General features: G+C 46.6%; 1 protein-coding gene across 1 annotated transcript in view; it reads right to left on the bottom strand.

Moving 5' to 3' along the window:
• Positions 1-20,399, bottom strand: part of LOC138644425 (rac GTPase-activating protein 1-like) — a 30,684-nt gene extending 10,285 nt beyond the window's left edge. Inside the window, exons 1-7 of the mRNA XM_069732770.1 lie at positions 20,315-20,399; positions 18,785-18,987; positions 18,460-18,590; positions 16,859-16,931; positions 14,803-14,856; positions 11,727-11,807; positions 209-338 (exon numbers count right to left, since the gene is read on the bottom strand). Of these exons, the coding sequence (XP_069588871.1) occupies positions 209-338; positions 11,727-11,807; positions 14,803-14,856; positions 16,859-16,931; positions 18,460-18,590; positions 18,785-18,987; positions 20,315-20,399 (757 nt within the window). The remainder of the gene's footprint in view (positions 1-208; positions 339-11,726; positions 11,808-14,802; positions 14,857-16,858; positions 16,932-18,459; positions 18,591-18,784; positions 18,988-20,314) is intronic.
• Between the last annotated feature and the right edge of the window lie 550 nt (positions 20,400-20,949).

The following is a 20,949-nucleotide window of genomic DNA, read 5'->3' as shown; positions in this document are numbered from 1 at the left end:
CCCGTGTGGAAGTGAAATACGCTGGGTAACCCCTTTAATTGTTGGGCTCTGATCCTGGCAGAAGCAGGAATGTAAATCGCCACTGTACTCTGCTGCTAAACGATTCGTCAAGCTTCTATAAGGGGATAAAAATGACATCTGGAAATATTCCCCATAGTGTCGGCCCCATAAAACCTCCTGGAATTACATGCACTATGGAGATGCCCACCTTGCATGGACGAGAGACCCCTGCTTTTGCGTGACCGCCGTCGTGGGACCGACTCAATGCTGGACGTGGCGTGGATAGGACCGGAGTCCGTGATCAACATGGTGGTTTTTGCAATTATTGCTTCCTTGATCTGCAAACACAAAGCAAACATTGAATTTTCAGGTTTCCAACCACTGATCGTCCAATGTCACCCGAGTGCAGGATCAGACCACACAAACGAACCAGAGAAGAAACTGGACAGATTAATTAGAAAAACCATAATTCGTACACAGCTCCATTGCAGAACTATGTGTCTCCGTGGTAACAGACTACAAGCTGTAAAGTTTGCCCACATAGATCTGCATAGGGACTGTATACACAAAACGGTAGTAGGCTGTAAATCATTACTTGCAGGCCGGCTTCTGTATGTGTGAAGAATAAAATCATAGTGTATCGCGGCCTAATGAGGAGCAGACATTCTGTGTACGGCGCCTCATTTACATTATGCTGAGCCCCTCACCTGCCTCCTCTGTAAACCTCCTCCACAGCGTCCGCTCAGAATTTACTTTGAAGTTGCAAATCAATTTTTTTTCGTCTTTGAAAAACACATTTCATCACTATTTTAAAAAGAGAGAAAGAGAAAAAAAAAAAAAAAAAAAGAATCCTGTTCCTGACACTCTGCTGCCTCTCCACGAGACCAGAGAACCAATGGACGGCAGTGATGGGAGCGGGACACAGGTCAAATCCTTTTATCTCGCCAAATCTCGGCTTACTGACCTGTAATGGAGGATTACAACAACCAACATCCCTGCTTTATCCTTTCTCCACATGTCGCAAAACATAATGCAGGCAGAACAGAGCACGCAGCTCCAGCGCTCGCTACTGTGTGCTAAGAACTAAGCGGATTAACCCTTAAAAGTAAAAAAACTTGGCTGCCGAAGAGGTACACCTAAGCATTTAGTGCATCATTAAAAGGTGGGAGGTTTGGGGTGGTAGCCCCTGAGACTGTTACAATCAGTGTTATTTACCTAGTCAATACCCCAGACATTCACACCATGGTATACAACATGCGACCGCTGAGGGCAGTCATTGGCTGCAGAGGTCACATGAATGACCGCCATCATCATGGCAGGATGCGGTAGAGCTGGGCGTCAGGCTGTGATGACGACTATACAGCTGTCACTACTCTATAATATGTTTACTTGTTTCTGTGAACCATGGTGGACAACCAACATGGCCTCCAATAAGGACCTAAATGTCAACCGGCTTACCCATTACATGTCTGCCATCCAGCTTTCCCATAATCCTGGACAGCAAAAATGTCGTGCGCCTGTCCTCTGCTGCCGCCATGTAATCAATCCGTAGTAATAGTATAATGCTCAGAGTCCTTCACACGGCAAGTACTCTATTTTTCTGACCATAAGATGCACTTTTTTTCCTCCAAATTTGGGAGGAAAGTGTGGGTGCGTCTTATGGTACAGATGTAGCATGTGGGGAGGGGGGCAGCAGTGAGTGGGATCGCACTGTTATCCCACTGCAGGATGTCCAGGCTGCCCGGAATCAGTGCTGGGGAAACTGTGTGGTCCTGATGATTAAGTGCAGTGAATATTCATTAGCTACTCCCCGCCCACCTATCAGCTGAGCAGTGAGCCAGGAGAGGCAAATGAATACTGCACTTAAGCAGGGACACACATGGCTTCCCCAGCGCTGATTCCTGCAGCAGCTGGGAAGATCTGTGTGTCCAGGGCAGGAGGAGGCAGCAGCAGTAGGGTCTGGGGGAGCGGAGATCGCTATACCTTCCTGGGCTGGAGCTGAGTGCTGTGCAGTGTGCACAAGGAGTGTTATGACCTAGTGGTTAGGAGCACCCGACCTGATAGTTAGACTCATACAGGACGAGCTCTGGGATGTGGGAGCTCTGCTGACCGCAAGCCCTAATCCTATCGCACGCACTAAAAATAGCCGTGGAGCGCTCCTGACGCTCCCTAGGCGCCTCGTCACAGCCTCAGAGCTAGCTAGCCCTAGAGATAGAAAATAAAGCCTACCTTGCCTCAGAGAAATTCCCCAAAGGAATAGGCAGCCCCCCACATATAATGACTGTGAGTAAAGATGAAAGTCACAAACACAGAAATGAAATAGGTTTCAGCAAAGGGAGGCCAAACTTACTAAATAGACAGAGGATAGGAAAGGAATCTTTGCGGTCAGCACAAAAACCTACAAAAGACCATGCAGAGTGTGCAAAAGGGTCCTCCGCACCGACTCACGGTGCGCGGGTGCCACTCTGCATCCCAGAGCTTCCAGCTAGCAAGACAAAATCAGGATAACCAGCTGGACAAAGAAACAATGAGCAAAAATAACAATAAGGAACTTAGCTTATGCAGGAGAAGACAGGTCACCAGGCAGATCCAGGAGCGAACTGAACCAATGCTAAAACATTGACAGCTGGCATGGAGTAACGATCTGAGTGGAGTTAAATAGAGAAGCCAACCAAAGGATAAACCACGTCACTTGTGTAAGGAACCTCAGAAGCAGCAGCTTCACTCATAGCCACCAGAGGGAGCCCATAGACAGAACTCGCCGAAGTACCATTCACGACCACAGGAGGGAGTTCGACAACAGAATTCACAACAAAGGAGGACCTGTGATGTCAGAAGTGGGCGGGCTGGAACATCACATGGCAGCACAGAGCCCTCCCTCTTCTTGACATCATCACAGGTCCTTCAGACTCCAACACTAGAATCTGCTGGCTTCCATTACCTGTGCTGTGGAAAGGCAACAAGAGGGAGGGCTCTGTGTGCAGTCATGGGATGCTTTTACCTCACCACAGTGCGGCTGGCTGCCACAATTAAGAGGTTAGTCTTTCCAAAACACAATAAAGCACTCTGCCACTTCTTTAGTGAACTATAACTCCCAGCATGTCATAGGATCTGCAGGACATGCTGGGAGTTATAGTTCTCCCATTGGATTTTAAAGCAGCACTCCAGTGTTATTTTTCAGTGCTGGAGTGGTGCTTTATATATAAGCCCTGTGCCCCCATTCTTATACTCACCCTCCAGCATCTTCATATAGTACTGTACAGACACCACACTGGTCCCGCAGCTTCCAACATAATAAAATACTATTATATGTGGTGTTATTATATATAATAGTATGTTATTAAATATTTTACCACATTTTTTTGCTTCAAATATTTTTTTCCCCATTTTCCACCTCTAAAACCTGGGTGCGCCTTATAGTCCGGTGCGTCTTATAGTCCGAAAAATACGGTACATTTCCAGGCCGACCTTTCTGTGGAAAATCCGCAACGAAATCTGCAGTGTCAAAAAACGCAGCAAAATTTGTTGCATTTCCGCAGAGTTCACCGATGCCAAATGCAAAGGCTGAAATCCGTGACGACATCTGTGGATGTCAAATCTGCGGCGGCGGCAGCGACTATATCTGTGGATTTCAGATCAGTGGCAACGATTAAGACGTGTGGATTTCAGATCTGCGGCAACAATTAAGACATGTGGATTTCAGATCTGCGGCAATGATTAAGACATGTGGATTTCAGATCTGCGGCAACGATTAAGACGTGTGGATTTCAGATCTGCAGCAACGATTAAGACGTGTGGATTTCAGATCTGCGGCAATGATTAAGACATCTGTGGATTTCAGATCTGCGGCAACGATTAAGACGTGTGGATTTCAGATCTGCGGCAATGATTAAGACATCTGTGGATTTCAGATCTGCGGCAACGATTAAGACGTGTGGATTTCAGATCTGCGGCTGACTGGGGATTTCACCTCTGCAGTGGGCATTTTCTGCGCAGCCTGTGACTGAGATTTTGTAAAGTAGTATTCACCCGCTTGCTGCTGTATAATGCAGATTATTATCCTGGTACAATTACGTATCAGAATATCAGCTGTGTATATGGCCCCCGGAAGCGTACCCTCAAAATCGCCAGCCCCACTTTTATGAAAGGGGTGAATTTCACGACCCCATAAAACATTCCTACCAACTCTCCCAGAATAGGGAGAATTCTCCCGGATGAGACGACCAATCTATTATACGCACTTCCACCTTTTCCTGCACTTCTCTGGGGTCGCCATGAATAAGGAACGGTAAAGTGGAGCGGAGGACGTTGGTATCATAGTGGAGCTTGCATTTCTATTCCCCTCTAGAGCCATTGTCCAGCCGAGACTGCAATCTACAGAAATATAGGGAACACCATGATGGAAGGTGGCCTTCTGTCCCGCTATCCCTCAGTAGATGGCGCCCTCAGTCTTCGGCAGGTGGAGGACGGTCGCTCCGGAGTCACGTACGCTGTAAATTGCGCTGCGATGTATATCAAGGATTAGTCACTTGGAATTTTAGCAGTCGATAGATTGTGGACTGCAGCAAGTACGGAGCTGTAACTGGACAGATGACAGAACCCGGAGCGGCCAAATGACTGTGTGTATGACAAAGCGCGAGCTTCTAATAGGAAAAGTAATGGGCAAAAAGGAGATCTGTTACAGAAGTAATGCATCATGCAAATGACTGAATGGCACGTCTGCAAAAAGTCACATTTGTAAAGCAAGGAGATTATATATTAGTATCTGTAGCCAAGGCTGCAGGGCAAAGCTCCAGTGTATACATTCACCTACGGGTTATACAGTGTATGCAGGGACCCCTGCAGACAGCATAGAGGGGCGTAAATTAAGATAAACAGTCCCACCTTGGGAAACCTCATCTGGGGGTCCTAACCGGGGGTGAAGGGAGATTTACAGAACCACAAACATCTCCCTGCAGACTCCACATCTGCACAATCCTAAGACTTGGGAGGCATCCTAAAGCCGTATCCCATGACAGACCACAAGAATACGCTGTCATTTTTTGATTGGCGGGGGTCCGACCACACCAATCATGATAATGAAGGGGCGGCAGCACTGGATCTTCAATGCAGATATTTCTTGCAGAGCAAGTGTCTGAGCCAGCAAAATAAAAATCAGGCTCTGCATGGCCATGTGCCTCTGTGCATGGGAAACACAGAAAAACGGACAAGGCGGGAGATCAATGGAGGATAGCCTCGTGTTGTAAAGGCTTATGGTCGGTTCCTGCACGGCATCACATGACCACACGCAGTGCGCAGGGGAACTGCAGCAAAGCTCTATTCATGAGACTGGAGAAATACTGGATTACGTACCGGTAATGCTCTTTTATAGAGCCCACGACAGCACCCACTAGAGAGAGGGGATCCGCCCCTAGGAACAGGAAACCTACAGAGAGATAAAAGGGGCGGCCCCCCCTCGCTCCTCAGTTGTTTTACAGAGAATAGGAGGAACCGCCGCCAAGTTTTAGTTAACAGGTTCAGGTATATACATATATACACATATTTACAACCTCATATTATATCTTTCTAATATTTACACCTCACCAAACAAGCACCATGTGCAACTATATACAGAAAAGGGAGGGATGTGAACGGGTGCTGTCGTGGGCTCTATAAAAGAGCATTACCGGTACGTAATCCGGTATTTTCTATTCGCCACGACAGCACCCACTAGAGAGAATTGCAGAGACTATAGACTGGGTGGGTTTACTGAGTCAAGGACCGATACACCAAAGGTGAGATCAGAAGCAGAGGATAGATCTAATCTATAATGCTTATAGAAGGTATTCGGTGAAGACCAAGTTGCAGCCTTACATATAAGGTCTATTGGCACATTCGCCCTTTCTGCCCAGGAAGTCGACAAGGCTCTTGTAGAGTGCGCTCCCACATGCATTGGAGGATCTTTCCCTCCAGCTTTATACGCCAAGATTATGGCCTCTCTGATCCAGCGAGATAATGTGTTCTTTGTGACTCCGGCACCCTTGGTTTTACCCTGGAAAGACACAAAGAGAGCCCTACTCTTCCTCCAGTCCCTAGTTCTCTCTAAATAGGCTAGGACAGACCTTTTTACATCTAGGGTGTGAAGTCTTTCTTCTTCTGGAGTTGAGTGGTTCTCATAAAAGGTGGGTAACAAGATCTCCTGGGATCTATGAAAGGTAGAAGCCACCTTAGGGAGATAACAAGGATCTGTTTTTAAAAGTATCCTATCTGATGTTACTGTTAAAAAGGGAGGATCTATAGATAATGCATGGAGATCGCTCACTCTTCTGGCAGAGACTAATGCCACTAGCAAAACAGTCTTCAAAGAAATGTTCTTTAGTGAGGCTGTATGGAGAGGCTCAAAAGGTGGTTGTGTTAATGCATTCAAAACTATCGAAAGATCCCACTGAGGAACCCGAGGAATGTTAATTGGTTTTGATCTTTCACAAGCGGATATAAACCGGGATATCCATTTATTTCCTGCAATGTCATGATTAAAAAGAGCTCCTAATGCTGAAACCTGCACCTTCAGAGTGCTCACGGAGAGCCCTAATTCCAGCCCTTTTTGTAGAAATTCTAATATTTGAAATATAGGAATCTCAGAGGAAAATTGTGTAGTATGAAATTGAAGGAATTTCCTCCAAATTCTAACATAAATCCTGGAAGTTGAAGGTTTTCTGCTCTTCATAAGAGTATCGATTAACCCATTAGAAAACCCCCTGAGATTTAGTAACCGCCTCTCAAACTCCAGGCAGTTAAGTTCATGCCCTTTGCCTGAGGATGGAGGAATGGACCCTGAGAGAGCAGGTCCTTGGACTGAGGCAGAATCCATGGATCTGACACTGACATCGCCCTCAGCCATGAGAACCATGGCCTCTTGGGCCAAAATGGGGCTATCAACAGAACTTTTGCGCCCTCCTCCCTTATTTTTCTTATTACTATAGGTAATAGATTCCATGGAGGGAAAGCATAGGCCAGATCGAATGTCCATGGCGTCTGGAGGGCATCGAGTATGTCTGGCTTGTCCTCCCTGTTTAGAGAGGCAAACATCTTGACTTGACGGTTGGCTCTTGTGGCAAACAAGTCTATTTGAGGAATACCCCATCGAGCTGTTATTGCCTTGAAAATCTTCCTGCTCAGCATCCATTCCCCTTGATGAAGAGTATGACGGCTCAGGAAATCGGCACGAAAGTTGTCTGTGCCTCTGATGTGTACTGCCGATAGTGATAGTAGATGACCTTCGGCTAATTCCATGATGTCTGATGCCACCTCCCTGAGTTTGTCCGACCTTGTACCTCCCTGATGGTTCAGATACGCCACCGCAGTGGTGTTGTCGGAGAATACTCTTGTATGAGAGCCGCTGAGCTGGGGAAGAAAGTGGAGAAGGGAGTAATATACCGCCCTCAACTCCTTGACATTCGAGGAATTATTAAGATCTGAGCTGGACCAAAGATCCTGAACCCATTGATCCTGAAAATGTGCCCCCCAGCCTTCAGGACTAGCATCTGTGGTCACAACACTAGAAGGAGTGATTACCCATAGAACCCCCTTTGAAAGATTATTCTGATCCAACCACCACCTAAGGGAGTGTAATACTTCCGATGTTAGAAAAACTGTTCTATCCAGACATCCTCTATTCTTAATGTCCTCCTCCAATACAAATTTTTGTAGCTGCCTAGTATGGAACTGTGCCCACTGTACCGCAGGAATGCACGATGTTAGAGAGCCTAGCAATGACATGACCTGTCTTAGTGACATACTACGTCTTTTTATTGCTGAGGACACCTTATCAACTATGGAGAATTTCTTATCCTCAGGCAGTTTACAAATCTGGTCAACGGAATCCAGAAGGAGCCCAAGGAATCTTTGACACGTTACAGGCTGAAGTCTAGATTTTTCCCAATTAACTAGCCAACCCAGGGATTGTAAGGATATGACTACTTCCCGTAATCTCTGCTCACACTGTAGGGGGCTCTTTCCTACAATCAACAGGTCATCTAGATATGGAATGACCAAAGTATCCTTTACCCGTAAAAAGGACATTACTTCTGATAGTAAGGGTACCGTCACACAGTGCAATTTTCATCGCTACGACGGTACGATCCGTGACGCTCCAGCGTCGTAACAATATCGCTCCAGCGTCGTAGACTGCTGTCACACTTTGCAATCTACGACGCTGGAGCGATAATTTCATGACGTATGTGCGATGTAGAAGCCGTTGGTTACTATGCGCACATCGTATACGATATATGTTACACCATGCAATCATGCCGCCACAGCGGGACACTAGACGACGAAAGAAAGTTTCAAACGATCTGCTACGACGTACGATTCTCAGCGGGGTCCCTGATCGCAGGAGCGTGTCAGACACTGCGATCTCGTAACTATATCGCTCGAACGTCACGAATCGTGCCGTCGTAGCGATCAAAATTGCACTGTGTGACGGTACCCTAACTTAGTAAAAATCCTTGGGGCCATAGATAACCCGAAGGGCATTGCTCTATATTGTAAAATGACGAATTTGCCCCTCTATACAAACTGCTACCCGAAGAAATTGTTGGTGTGAATTATGAATGGGAATATGGTAGTAAGCATCTTTTAGATCCAATACTACCATGTAACAATTTGGAAATAGATTTTTTATAGCTGAACGAATGGATTCCATTTTGAATGTTTTAGGTTTTATAAAGGAATTCAGCTTCCTCAAATTGATTATAGTTCTGAAAGAGCCATCCGGCTTACTAATCAGGAACAAGGGAGAGTAAAAACCTCTCCCTATCTGGGAAGATGGAACCTCTACTAGGACATGTTTGCGTAGGAGGGTTTTAACCTCGGTTTCAAGTGCCTCTTGCTGAGGCTTGGATCTTAAGGTGGTAAGAAGGAAAGAATCCGGAGGAGTTTTAATAAAGTCTAGTGTAAGGCCTGAGGATGTTAATTTAATAGCCCATTGATTAGTTGTTATTTCTTTCCATTGATGACCGAATTGTTTTAGTCTTCCCCCCACCGGAGAAATATCACTGATGGAATTTATCGGTTGGCTTGAAGGGGCGTTTATTAAACAGATTTCCTTTTTGTTTGAAATCCTTATTATTCCACCTGTCTCTGAAGCCTCCCTTTCTTCCGAATGGTGGCTTCCTGAACGCCCTTCTGTAAGACGGAATAAAGGGATTAGGGAATTCTTTCTTCCTCTCGCCCGCCTTAGTGAGAATATCATCAAGGACTGTGCCAAACAGGTACTCACCCTGACAGGGTATGGAACATAATTTGGATCTTGACTGGGCATCCCCCTTCCAGTTTTTTAACCATAAAGCCCGCCGAGCCATATTAGCGAGATTAGCTGTCCTGGCCGCCAGGCGGAGGGAATCAATTGAGGCATCTGAAATAAAAGCCGCAGCACCTTTAATCAAAGGGATAGATGCCCTTAATTTTTCTCTAGATACGCCACTTTTAATCTTCTGATCCAGCTGATCCAGCCAGACTAGCATTGATCTGCCAGTACATGTGGCTAAAATAGCCATCTTGAATGCCGTGACACAGGCCTCCCATGATTTTTTAAGGAGTGCGTCTGATTTCCGGTCCATAGGATCTGATAAAGAACCTGCATCCTCTACTGGTAAGGAGAAACGGCGAGATGTAGACGCAACTGCCGCATCGACTTTTGGTATCTTGGCCCAGGTATTCAAATCCTCATCATCAAAGGGGTAGCGCCTCTTACAGGATATTGGGACCAACCCCTTTTGACCTCTACTCCATTCTTTTTTAACGAGATCTTTTATGGCCTGATTTATTGGAAATACGTGGCCTTTCTTCTGAGAAAGACCAGCGAACATAACTTCTTGTGGCGTCTGGGGTTCTTTTGATTCAGACACCCCCATCGTATTTCTCACTGATTTTACTAGGTTGTTTATGCCCTCAGTTGGAAAACAGACGAAGTCCTCTTCCTCTGAGGAATTAGATTGCTGAGAAATATCAGAGTCAACCTCCCCACTCTCCGCTGATGTGTCAGCTCTAGGAGAGGATGTTTTCCTCCTTCGTTTCTCCATATTTATTGAAGAAGTAGAACCACCTCCCAACGACTGGAGTTCTTCCCGAATTATGAGACGTATCTCATTCATTTTAACCGATTCCTCCTGCCGTAAGGTGTTGTCTATACATGCCTGACACAGACATTTAAGATAGGAGTCAGGCAGGGGTTCGGTACATATGGCACATTGTTTGTGCTTACTCTTCCCCGTCCTCTTTGCCTAGAAATAATATAAGCAAAGGAATCAATATAAGCTTCAGTGAAGCTATATACGCACTCACCCAGCGTGATATTTATACCGGCTGCGGAGATGCCTTAGCTTGGGGTGTGGAACGGGAGGATTTTCTTCCTGATTTATCAGTGGAGTCACTTATTTTAGAGTGTCCACTATTCCTTTTCCTGGCTTCACCACTAGGGACTAATGGCTCTTCCATAGGGTGCACCCTGACCTCCTCTTGGGACGACATAATGGCACACTGACTGCCTTAACTGACTACACTTTATAGTGTAGTAATGTACACACCCCTTGCTTTGTCTCCACTTTTTTTTTTTTTTTTTTACTTACAGATCCGGCGTTTAGAGTAATGGCACCGCATGGGGGAATCCAATATGGCGGTTCCCCCGGAAATGACCTTCAACACCGTGCCCCGGAAGTTCCTCTCCATTTCCGGGACGCCGACGCTACTGCGCATGCGCCCGCGTCCTGTATGCCGGGAGACGCCGCTGCCTGCTGCATCCCACCATGTCACCTCTTACCTTGGAGGGACAGGAGGGCCTCGTATCGTGGAACCGTCTCACCGCTGCTCAGACGCACACCGGAGGACGTCGCACCAGGTACCCGCACTGTCGGCGTCTCCACAACGGTGTCCCAGCAGGGAGACCGTTGGATAACTTCAGGCTGCCTGTCAGCCGCACCAGATGAGGGGGGAGCCCGCAGGATCATTCCCCCGACTCTGTCTACCTGCTTCCGGAACCCCTGCCGCTCAGCAGAGTCGTACAGGCGGTAGTCCAGGCAGGTCTTCCTCTTCCTATCCATAGAGTCTTCTCTGTGGGTCTCCATCTAGGAACAGGAAACCAACTGAGGAGCGAGGGGGGGCCGCCCCTTTTATCTCTCTGTAGGTTTCCTGTTCCTAGGGGCGGATCCCCTCTCTCTCTAGTGGGTGCTGTCGTGGCGAATAGAAAAACTGCAGTTTTCTGTACAGCCAGGGGGGGGCGCCGGGCAGGGTAAAGTTGTCAATCAGGGGCAGCATCAACAATCGATGCTAAACAGCCCACGTAACTCTCAGGATCGGTGGCGGTTTCTGACCCTCACAAAGTGATAACGTATCCTAGAGATATCTCATCCCTTTATAACATAGAAATAAACTTTTAGGCGGAAAATATAAGTTGCTGGTACGGATTGGTGGCCTGACAAGCTCATTGACAAGACACAGATACATAGGTAATTTATCTAGAAAAACAGGCTGCTGGATAACACCTACTGACCTAAAAGGGTATGTGCAATTTGGCAACCCACAGTTTATTACTGCTCTAAAACATTTAAAAAACAAAAAAAAAACAAAAAAACTTTATACAGCTCTGGTACAATTCAGTGTTTCCATGGTAACAGACTACGAACAATCCCCGTGTAGTCTGAACCTGCAGTTGTGCGTTACCCCAGGTTCTGTGCATCCCCGTCACTCACATTCTCATTTACTACAGCCGCGGCTAAACTCGGACGAGGCTTCTTCATAAATGGCGCAAACAGTGGAGCGAGAGAGGAGCGCTGCGGAGACAGAAAACACATGTCAGTACGAGAACCGAGGGCCACAACTTGCACTGCACCAAGAAACACCGTACACATCACTGCACGCTACGGAAAGGTATTGAGTCTGCAATTATGCAAAGTCTGATCTGCCAGGATCTGCAGCGCCTTAAAGTCCCTCTCCAGTGTTTGGATTTATTTCAGCATTTGTTAGCCATCAGTAACGTGTGTTCCCAGTGAGCATTAAATACTCACCAGCCGTCGTCTTCTGCCGTTTCTAGCGCCGCTCCTGTCCTCTGCTGGATCACTGTGTCTGCAGCTTCTGTGTGGACAGGAAGTCACTTTCTCAATGTTCGTCTTTTAGACTGAGAACGACGCTCTCACAGAGTTACATTATGAAAGGAACGACCGTTTGGCAGCGTTTACTGGCAAGAAAGAGCTGCGGACGCATTATACAGGAGCGACACTGGAGCAGCGCTGGAAACGGCAGAAGACGGCGACTAGTAGGGATTTTAATGCAAGAACTGAATATCCATTAGCAGCTAATAAATGCTGGAAAAATGCTTAGTGGTGGTCTGACATCTGGGTCCATCACCAGTCCTGATAATGACGGGGGTCCAACACTGTCTCCCCTGCACAGCTGTCAAGCTTTGTATAAGTGAGAGGTCTGGCTGCTGTTACCGGTGCAGAGAACTGCGCCCCCTTCATTCTTAGGATCAGTGGGGGTGGGTCCCAGGGGTTGGATCACCAGTAATTAAAAGGGTTTGAGCAACGACACATTTTCAGTTTCCCGCTTGCCGGAGGTGATCGGTGCACTTCTTCTTAATTGACAGTTCGGATCAGTGGCATTTTCGCATCATTTCCCCAAACTGTGCGCTCTCCAATGCAGCTTTGCCTGTGCAGAATTAGAAGGAGTGCCGTAGCGCTGAAGTTTGCTGGATTAGCCCCAGCGATCCTGACTAGCTTCAGAGCAGCGCTTACAAGCTCTATTGGACAAAGCTTGTAAGTGCTGCGCTTGATCGGCCACTGCTAATAGATACAAAATAGGACTCCGTTCTTGAGAATGCAAGTAAGTTGCAAAGTTGCTTGTTTTTACATATGTAAGACGATGGGAACAACCCTTCAATTGATGGCATATCCTAGTGATGTTCCACCTATTACCGAGTTGGGAGAACCCTTTAAGAGACAGACACCTGGATTTACATAGGATGCAGGGTCTGGTGATCATGAACTGTCCCATTCATGCCATTTCCATGCAGGGCTGTAAATCTGGACCCATCACTCTATATATAGGACAAGCCATGCAAAGGGCCAAACAAGCTTTTCGGTCTCCATTATACACTGACATTGTATGCATACAGTCTGAGTAATTATTCTCTGCCTCTACTAACCGATCAGTGGGTGATCGCACTCATCATCCATGGAGCAGTAGTACTGCGTGTCCATTACCAGCTGCGGACCAGTAGGGGGCGCCTGCACACAGGGCAGGGGAGAGGCACAAGATACCCGTTTGATGATTTATTAAACATTTCTGCCAAACCTTCAGGAGCCGGGCATCCAAATAATGAACCTTTTATTGATCCAGGGCAAATTGCTGACAAATGAAGTCAGTTTGTCTGGTCTTTGGCATGAATAAGATCTGACCCGCCGTGTCCAAAAGGGAGGAGGACAAGCGGTGGGAGCCAACATTTACATTGTCCAATTCATATTATATACATATATAATATACACAGACACACGCAGCATACTGGAAGAAGCCATAGGTCTATACTGTGTGACATTATACCGGACACATCATAGAAATGTATTTAACGCCTGCAGGATGCTATCATGTCAAGGCGATTGTGCTGGGGTATTAGCAGCACCCGACCCCATCACTTGGGGGTGCCGACTGTACTGTACAGCCAGCACCCCACCTCTAAGGCCAGATTCACATGTCCGTGTGTCGTGGTCCGTACAAAGACAGATGGTCTCCTGACCCGAATGTGACAACCTCATAAATGGCCATGAGGCTGTAAAGTTCAGGTTGGGAGACTCCTGGGTGGTACGTGCGTCGTGGTCCGTACTCCAACCATAACACACGATGTAAATCGCAGTCCCTAAGTGGTATGATAGGAGGCGGCTCCCTCTGTTACCCTGCCAAGATATGAAAGTCCAGGTGAGTTACCAAAGAGGCTCGGGGCCCAAAATAGTCTGTAGGTCTAGTGTGTACAAAAGCCAATTAACAAGGCTATCAGGATCTCACACCCTGCAATATAGACATATTGCAGTGTAGGATATCAATCTGTATGACGTGAATGCAAAGCAGGGCAAAAAAAGAAAAGTTTATTTTGCAAAGGTAAGTAAGACATAAATATAATATAAACGACCCACAGAATAAACTTAACCTTTCATATACGGCCAAGTGAACAAGAAAATTCAAAAAACAATGGAGAAATTGCTATTTTTTGTCCCCATTAAACTCTAGTCAAAAATGTATAAAAACAGTGCACCATTACACCAAGATGTTCCTTTAAAAAAAAAAAAAAAAAAAAAATCACCTGCTCGCCTCCAGAACTGCTGCTGCACCTCTGTACTCTGATGTATCCCCTGCCGGTCTCCTGGAGTCAGAATTTGGAGGGGGCATCGACATGAGCGCTGCGGCCGTTGATCGACTGCAGCGTTCTTGTTTTGTCCTGGTACGAGTAGACCGGCTGGGGATGTAGCGCTGAGCACAGAGTAGAGACTCCGGTCCAGGAGGCACGTATGGGCATCGCATTAAGGCTTACAGTAAGACAAGTCCTCTAGGTGCTTATCTGGTAGGATTAGTGCAGAATCACAGAAACATGTCCAAAATCAAGTGGTAAAACAAAATGTCACTGTAACCTGGTTTCCAATCACAGGAGTTTCCCAAGTGCTCAGTTTTCTGGTCTCGTGAACACTGAACCAAATTGCAGTCCTCTTCTAGAAACAAGTGATTAACAAACTTTCTGATGCCGGGTCAGCGGCGATTCTCTGTACATACACACATACCCACCCTTCGCTCCCGTGGCTTCAGCTTTACTGGTCTTCCTGATAGCTCTTCCAGATCCTGAGGAGAATAAGAATCCTATAATTGAAGCCGTGCGACAAACATTCCCGTAAAACAGAAATCTGACAACATCGGTGTCACGGGACATAGGGACAGATATTACATGATGGACTCGAATTGGGAAAAGTCCAAATCTACATAAAAAGTTGCTAAACTTTACTTTATGGACGATGGGAGAGATTTCCATACTATATCATCTGCGGGAAAAGTATCAGGGATGCTCTCCATTAACGAGGGGAGATGCTGAAATGCATCATGAACCCAATTCAGGGACCCCGTCCAGACTAAGAGAGGGGTACAGTATATGTTATCACAACTGCAAAGCATCATGGTCCTGCCCAGGTAAAGGGGAGTCCCCTGCAATGCATCATAGGCCTAATGCAGAAGACCATCCCAAGGCAAGCCGTTTACAGGTAATTACCACCGCAATGCATGATGGACCCAATATAGGTCCAGGCCAGGAGAAGCCTACATGCTGTACCCACTGCAAAGCATCATGGACCAAATATAGGAGCCCGTCCAGGCCAGGAAGCCTACATGCTGTACCCACTGCAAAGCATCATGGACCCAATATAGGTCCAGGCCAGGAGAAGCCTACATGCTGTACCCACTGCAATGCATGATGGACCCAATATAGGCCCAGGCCAGGAGAAGCCTACATGCTGCACCCACTGCAAAGCATCATGGACCCAAAGTAGGAGCCCGTCCAGGCTGGGAGAATCCTACATGCTGCACCCACTGTAAAATATCATGGTTCTGGCCAGGTAAAAGGGAGTGTACTGCATTGTGCGGCTGATGCAGAAGATCCACCATTGCTGAAGGAACAATCTGAATGCATCGTTCACTGCAAAGCATCACGGCCCATTTAATATTTTGGACAGACTTTTTAAACATGTATCCCTTGAAGGGTTAAAGTTACCTTGTATTGATTGGACCCCCACCAAATTTAGCACCGTGTCCTCTTTATTGTCAGGTAGCCCTCGACCACTTACTGTGCAGAGACCGGCACAAGTGAATGGCAGGAGGCTGCATTTCCCTGTACAGCAGGTGGCCGAGAAATGCTGCTGCGCAGGGGAACAGAGAAGGGGATGCAGCACCAAATTAGTGCAGCAAGGTCTGACCAGTTAGAAGATAGGTATATCCCATTAATACTAGGATTATAGAACGATGCCAGTGACACCCAGTGAAGATCTGCTGGCCGGAAATACCTCGTCCTGCCTTCTTCTGTACATCTTACTGTACTGAGCACTTTCATTGTGGCGCGACTTAATAAGAGCGTTTTAGAGTCTTGCTGTTCCATAAATGAGAAGTATTCACAACCCAAGGTAGCTCTCGGCTGCTCAGTGGGGGAGAAATTCATCTTTAAGAGTTTCTTCCTGTGCAACATTTACCGTAGTGAACGCGTGCGCCATGTAAAAAGCAGCACCTTATCGCATCTGTGAAGGGTGGAGATGGCTAAACTCAGCACGAATCTGTTTGCACAAGTCAAGTGGTTGGCCGGTGGAGACTTTCCTCCAGATAGATACCGTGTGTAGGAGCCCTGGATGTGCGACGCCACCCCAACTGCACGAGGCGGCAGATCCATGGAGCCAGCTAAATATTAATGCCGCCTCTGGGAGACACCGTAGGCAGCTCTGGACGGTTCAAAAGCATTAAAGAAAGCAAATTACAAACAGGATGTATTCTCAGGAGCGCAGTGTGCGAGCAAGGAGGGAGAACTAAACAGGGCGATGGGGGGAGAAGACTCCCCACAGGGACCTTTCTCGGCTGAACGCTCAGCGAAAGACTCCCGGTTACACCGAAAGGGACAGAAATTAGCATTTAAATTGGATGGAATGAGATTTTGTGGTTTTATTTTATTAATAAATATAAACCAGTTGTCAGAAGAGTGAAGAGCACAAGGGCATGGTGTTGGTAAGAGAAACAAAACGGATTTACATGGGTGCTAGAACGCATCTGAAACACATGGCGGATGGGAGAGGGGAGAAGGAGGAGGTCTCACCAGGTCGTCCTCAGTCTGGTCGTAGCTGATGTCCGACAGGAAGGAACCACAAGATTCGTCCACCATGGAAAATCTGACAAAGAAAAAAATAAATAAATACATTATATATACACACAAAATCTTGAAGAAAAAAAAGGGATTTTTTTTTTTACATAGAAAAAGTGACACACTCATCCACTTGGGAGTAACATTCATTTGCACATCATAGAAGTGGTGGGCAACCACACAAGACCACTCCAACTCAGCCATCCTATGGCAATATAAAGAGGCTTCAAAGACCCAGTCCAGCGGCCGAGTCAATAGTCCACCTGTGTCAGACCAAAGCCTTGTGGACCTCCTACATGTGGCATCTCTTCTCATTACTAAGCCACCAAGGATGTGACCGGGATCTGATAATCAGAAGAGACATTGCAGTGGTCACAGGTAGGTGAAGCAGGGGATCTGTAAATGACGAAAGCTAGCACTCGACGGTAGTGAGTCACGGTGCTAGTGAACGGGTCATAAAAGTCCCATAAACCATAGAATGAAGAAATCACTGCACTCGTATATTGAAGTTGCTTGAACAAGTGTAAAGTTTTATTCACAAGTGAAAGTTCATGTTGAAGCGATAGGCAAAATAACGTTTCGGCCAACTCGTGGCCTTGTTCACAATATCGCTGCGGTTAAACAAAAAAGAGAAGCAAAAATCAGACAATATACAAATATAAATATACATATATACAAATAACAAAAGTATTAATTCAGTCTATGTTTTTCATCTTTTTGATCGGACCTCTTCAACATTACTCCGTTGACATGCATTCGCCCAAATGTGTATATACTTTTGTTATTTGTATATATGTATATTTATATTTGTATATTGTCTGATTTTTGCTTCTCTTTTTTGTTTAACCGCAGCGATATTGTGAACAAGGCCACGAGTTGGCCGAAACGTTATTTTGCCTATCGCTTCAACATGAACTTTCACTTGTGAATAAAACTTTACACTTGTTCAAGCAACTTCAATATACGAGTGCAGTGATTTCTTCATTCTAAAGCAGGGGATCTGGTCTGGCAGATATGGAGTACAGACTTGGCTGCTGGACTGGGGTCTTCTGAATGTTTTTTGCTCTATATAGCAGACCTGGCATTTCATTGTCGGCCATATTACCGGCTTCGACATTTTAGACTGGAATAAATGGTGCAGCTTATCTCCATCGCTCTGAACTGGAAAAGTTGGTGTAGAAAGTCATTGGGACACTGAACACTTTATTTGTAACACCGCCAGTCTCCAGCAGGATCAGACGGGTAAATATCCATCCTGTCAAATTCAGAGATCCTTGTAGGAAGATACGAGGGCGTTTAGTTCTACAGATATAAAATGCTTAGTAGATACCATCAAAAGATGGGCTAATGTCTGGTTAATCTTTATATCGGCCAGAGCCCGAAACCACTAAATAAGAGATTGAAAAAAAGAAATAACCCCCAGCCGCCACTTGGAGACGCTCATGAGCTCCTGCATACAGATATACAGCTCCCATTGAATGACGTAATGCTTTTCTGTTTCCATATGTTCCGACTGTCCTCCCGACGTCTGTAGCTGCCCAGCACGTATACCATACCTGCTTCCAACCCCATGGGCTGCAGCATTGGATCGGCTTCCCCCAAAGATGGCCAGGACAGAGTCGCTAAGAGGTACCGTATTCGGACCGTCACTCTGGATAAGTTCCCCAATCAGATGCATCTGCCGCTCCTGTAATAAAACACATTATTAGTGGATGCAGATCGTAGAGACTTTCCTGTCCTTATCTGCCGCGAATGATGTAGTGGGTGCAGCCATCACCAGATGGAGAACTATGTACGCTACCTCTCCTGCAGCCATGGACGGGATCAAGTGCTAGAAATGCAAAGCAACGCCGCAGTGTAGCAAGGAATGGCCCATCGTACCACCGTCTGCAGATCGGTCTCCGCTCTCTGACGCCTCTTCATCTCCACGTCCACCTGATTGCGGGCGTGCTTCAGCTTCACCTGCAGCGCCGAGCGCTCGATCTCGCACCGCAGCAGAGTCTCCCGCTTGTCCCTCAGCTCCTTCTCCGCCTGCAGCCATCTCTTCCTCGAGGATTCAAAACTCTGAGCAACCTGGATAAAATCTGTGGGTGAGAAAAAAGACGACAAAGAAACACAAAGAAAATGGACAAAGAAAATCTAGAATATCTATGATCAGTGAGGATCTGACGCCCGACACCCAAACATTGATGACCCACATATATACATATATATGTAATCGTCTAAGGGGCACTTCCGTCTGTTTGTCTGTCACGGAAATCCCACGCCGCTGATTGGTTCGCCCCTTCCTACTCTGTCAGTGCCCCCTCCAGTCAGCGCTCACACAGGGTTAATGGCTGCACTATACCGCAGTGTAATGTAGTCCGTTACTGCTGCTATTAACCCTGTTTGGCCAACTTTTTACTATTCATGCTGCCTATGCAGCATCAATAGTAAAAAGATCTAATGTTAAAAACAATAACAAAAAAAGAAAAAAAAAATTATATACTCACTTTCCGGCACCTTTCCCGCTCCTCGCAACACTCCGTTCCTAAGAATGCATTGCGGTCTCACGAGATGATGATGTAGCGGTCTCGCGAGACTGCAATGCATTCTTGGGACCGGAGCGTCGCGAGGAGCATCGGTAAACGCCACGCCTGGATCCGTCGGAAGGTGAGCATATAACTTTTATTTTAATTCTTTTTTTTTTTTTTTTTTTTAACAGGGATATGGTGCCCATATTGCTATATACTACGTGGGCTGAGCTATACGCTGCGTGGGGCTGAGCTATACGCTGCGTGGGGCTGTGGTATATTTCTCTGCTGTATCTGTGCATCATGAATCGTGGTATGTGTTAAAGAGGGGGGCCCACTGAGACTCTTTCGTCCGGGGCCCTCGAAAACCTGGAGCCGGCCCTGGCTTCACTGGGTGTGACCAATCAGCGACAGGCGCAGTCCGGCCGCAAATTGGCGTACAATTTGAACCACGCTTCGCTAATTGGTTGCGCCCGGCCGGCCAAATCCTGTGTATAAATTGCATTATTCTGAAAACTTCATAAATAAACTACATACATATTCTAGAATACCCGATGCGTTAGATTCGGGCCACCATCTAGTCCTAAATAAGAGGTCATCTACATCTCAGACCTGGATAACCCCTTGATGGAGCTAATCACCATCATGGCCGATGAGACCAGAGATCATCAGTGGTCCGATGCGGATATGAGAACCTCACCCATTTGTCCAACAAAGCTGGATTTACATACAGGGAAGAGGGTGGAATACGTCAGGAATGGAGAGGAGCAGGAATAAAAGTAATGCCGGATTCAGATCAGCAACATTTACACCAGGAAAAAAGAATATATAAAAAAAACACATTTATGACAAGGGGCAGGGTTCCTTTACAAATGGAGACAGACATCCTTCCATTTACCTTCCTCTGCAGCAACGTTGAACTCTATGAGCTTCAGTAATCGGTCGACGTAGGACTGAAACACTCGCTTCTGCGACTCCCCCATCCTGTGCCGTGAAAAAAAAACACATAAAAACATATAATATAATATACACATATTCACACCTTGGCACCCTTCCACAAGCCACCGGGGAGGCACGGGTGCTAACACAGAATAATGTGTCGGTTGGCGCTGCATTAGATGTACGCGGTCTTATTACGGAATGTAAGTGGATTTCCCACCTCGGCGCGGGTCACTCCTCTACCAGACCATTCTCTGTGCGGAGATTCATCAGAGGGCGTGAAGAAACCATGACAACTATTCTTCTGGATTCCTTCCTAACAGGTCAGTGCGGTTCCTTCATAGTTTTCATTTCATCACTTTTCACTTTATCTGAACACCCCCGATATTGTAAGAGACGCCACGTGACACAGCGCCATGCCAGCTTCATACAGGAACAGTGCCCATAATGCAGAAACTCGGCAGCGGCGGGGAGTTTTCTCATGCAGATGGCAATCACAAGCCCGACAACTTCAGAGAGATCATTAAAGTAGACGGTGGGAACGCGTCCTCCTGTGGGAGCCACAATATTCCTAGTACGAAGGAAGGGGGCTAA

The sequence above is a fragment of the Ranitomeya imitator genome, chromosome 7, assembly GCF_032444005.1.
Source record: "Ranitomeya imitator isolate aRanImi1 chromosome 7, aRanImi1.pri, whole genome shotgun sequence".
NCBI classification, from domain to species: domain Eukaryota; kingdom Metazoa; phylum Chordata; class Amphibia; order Anura; family Dendrobatidae; genus Ranitomeya; species Ranitomeya imitator.
The sequence above is the reverse complement of the archived record's forward strand: the minus strand, read 5'-3'. Positions and strand labels throughout refer to the sequence as shown.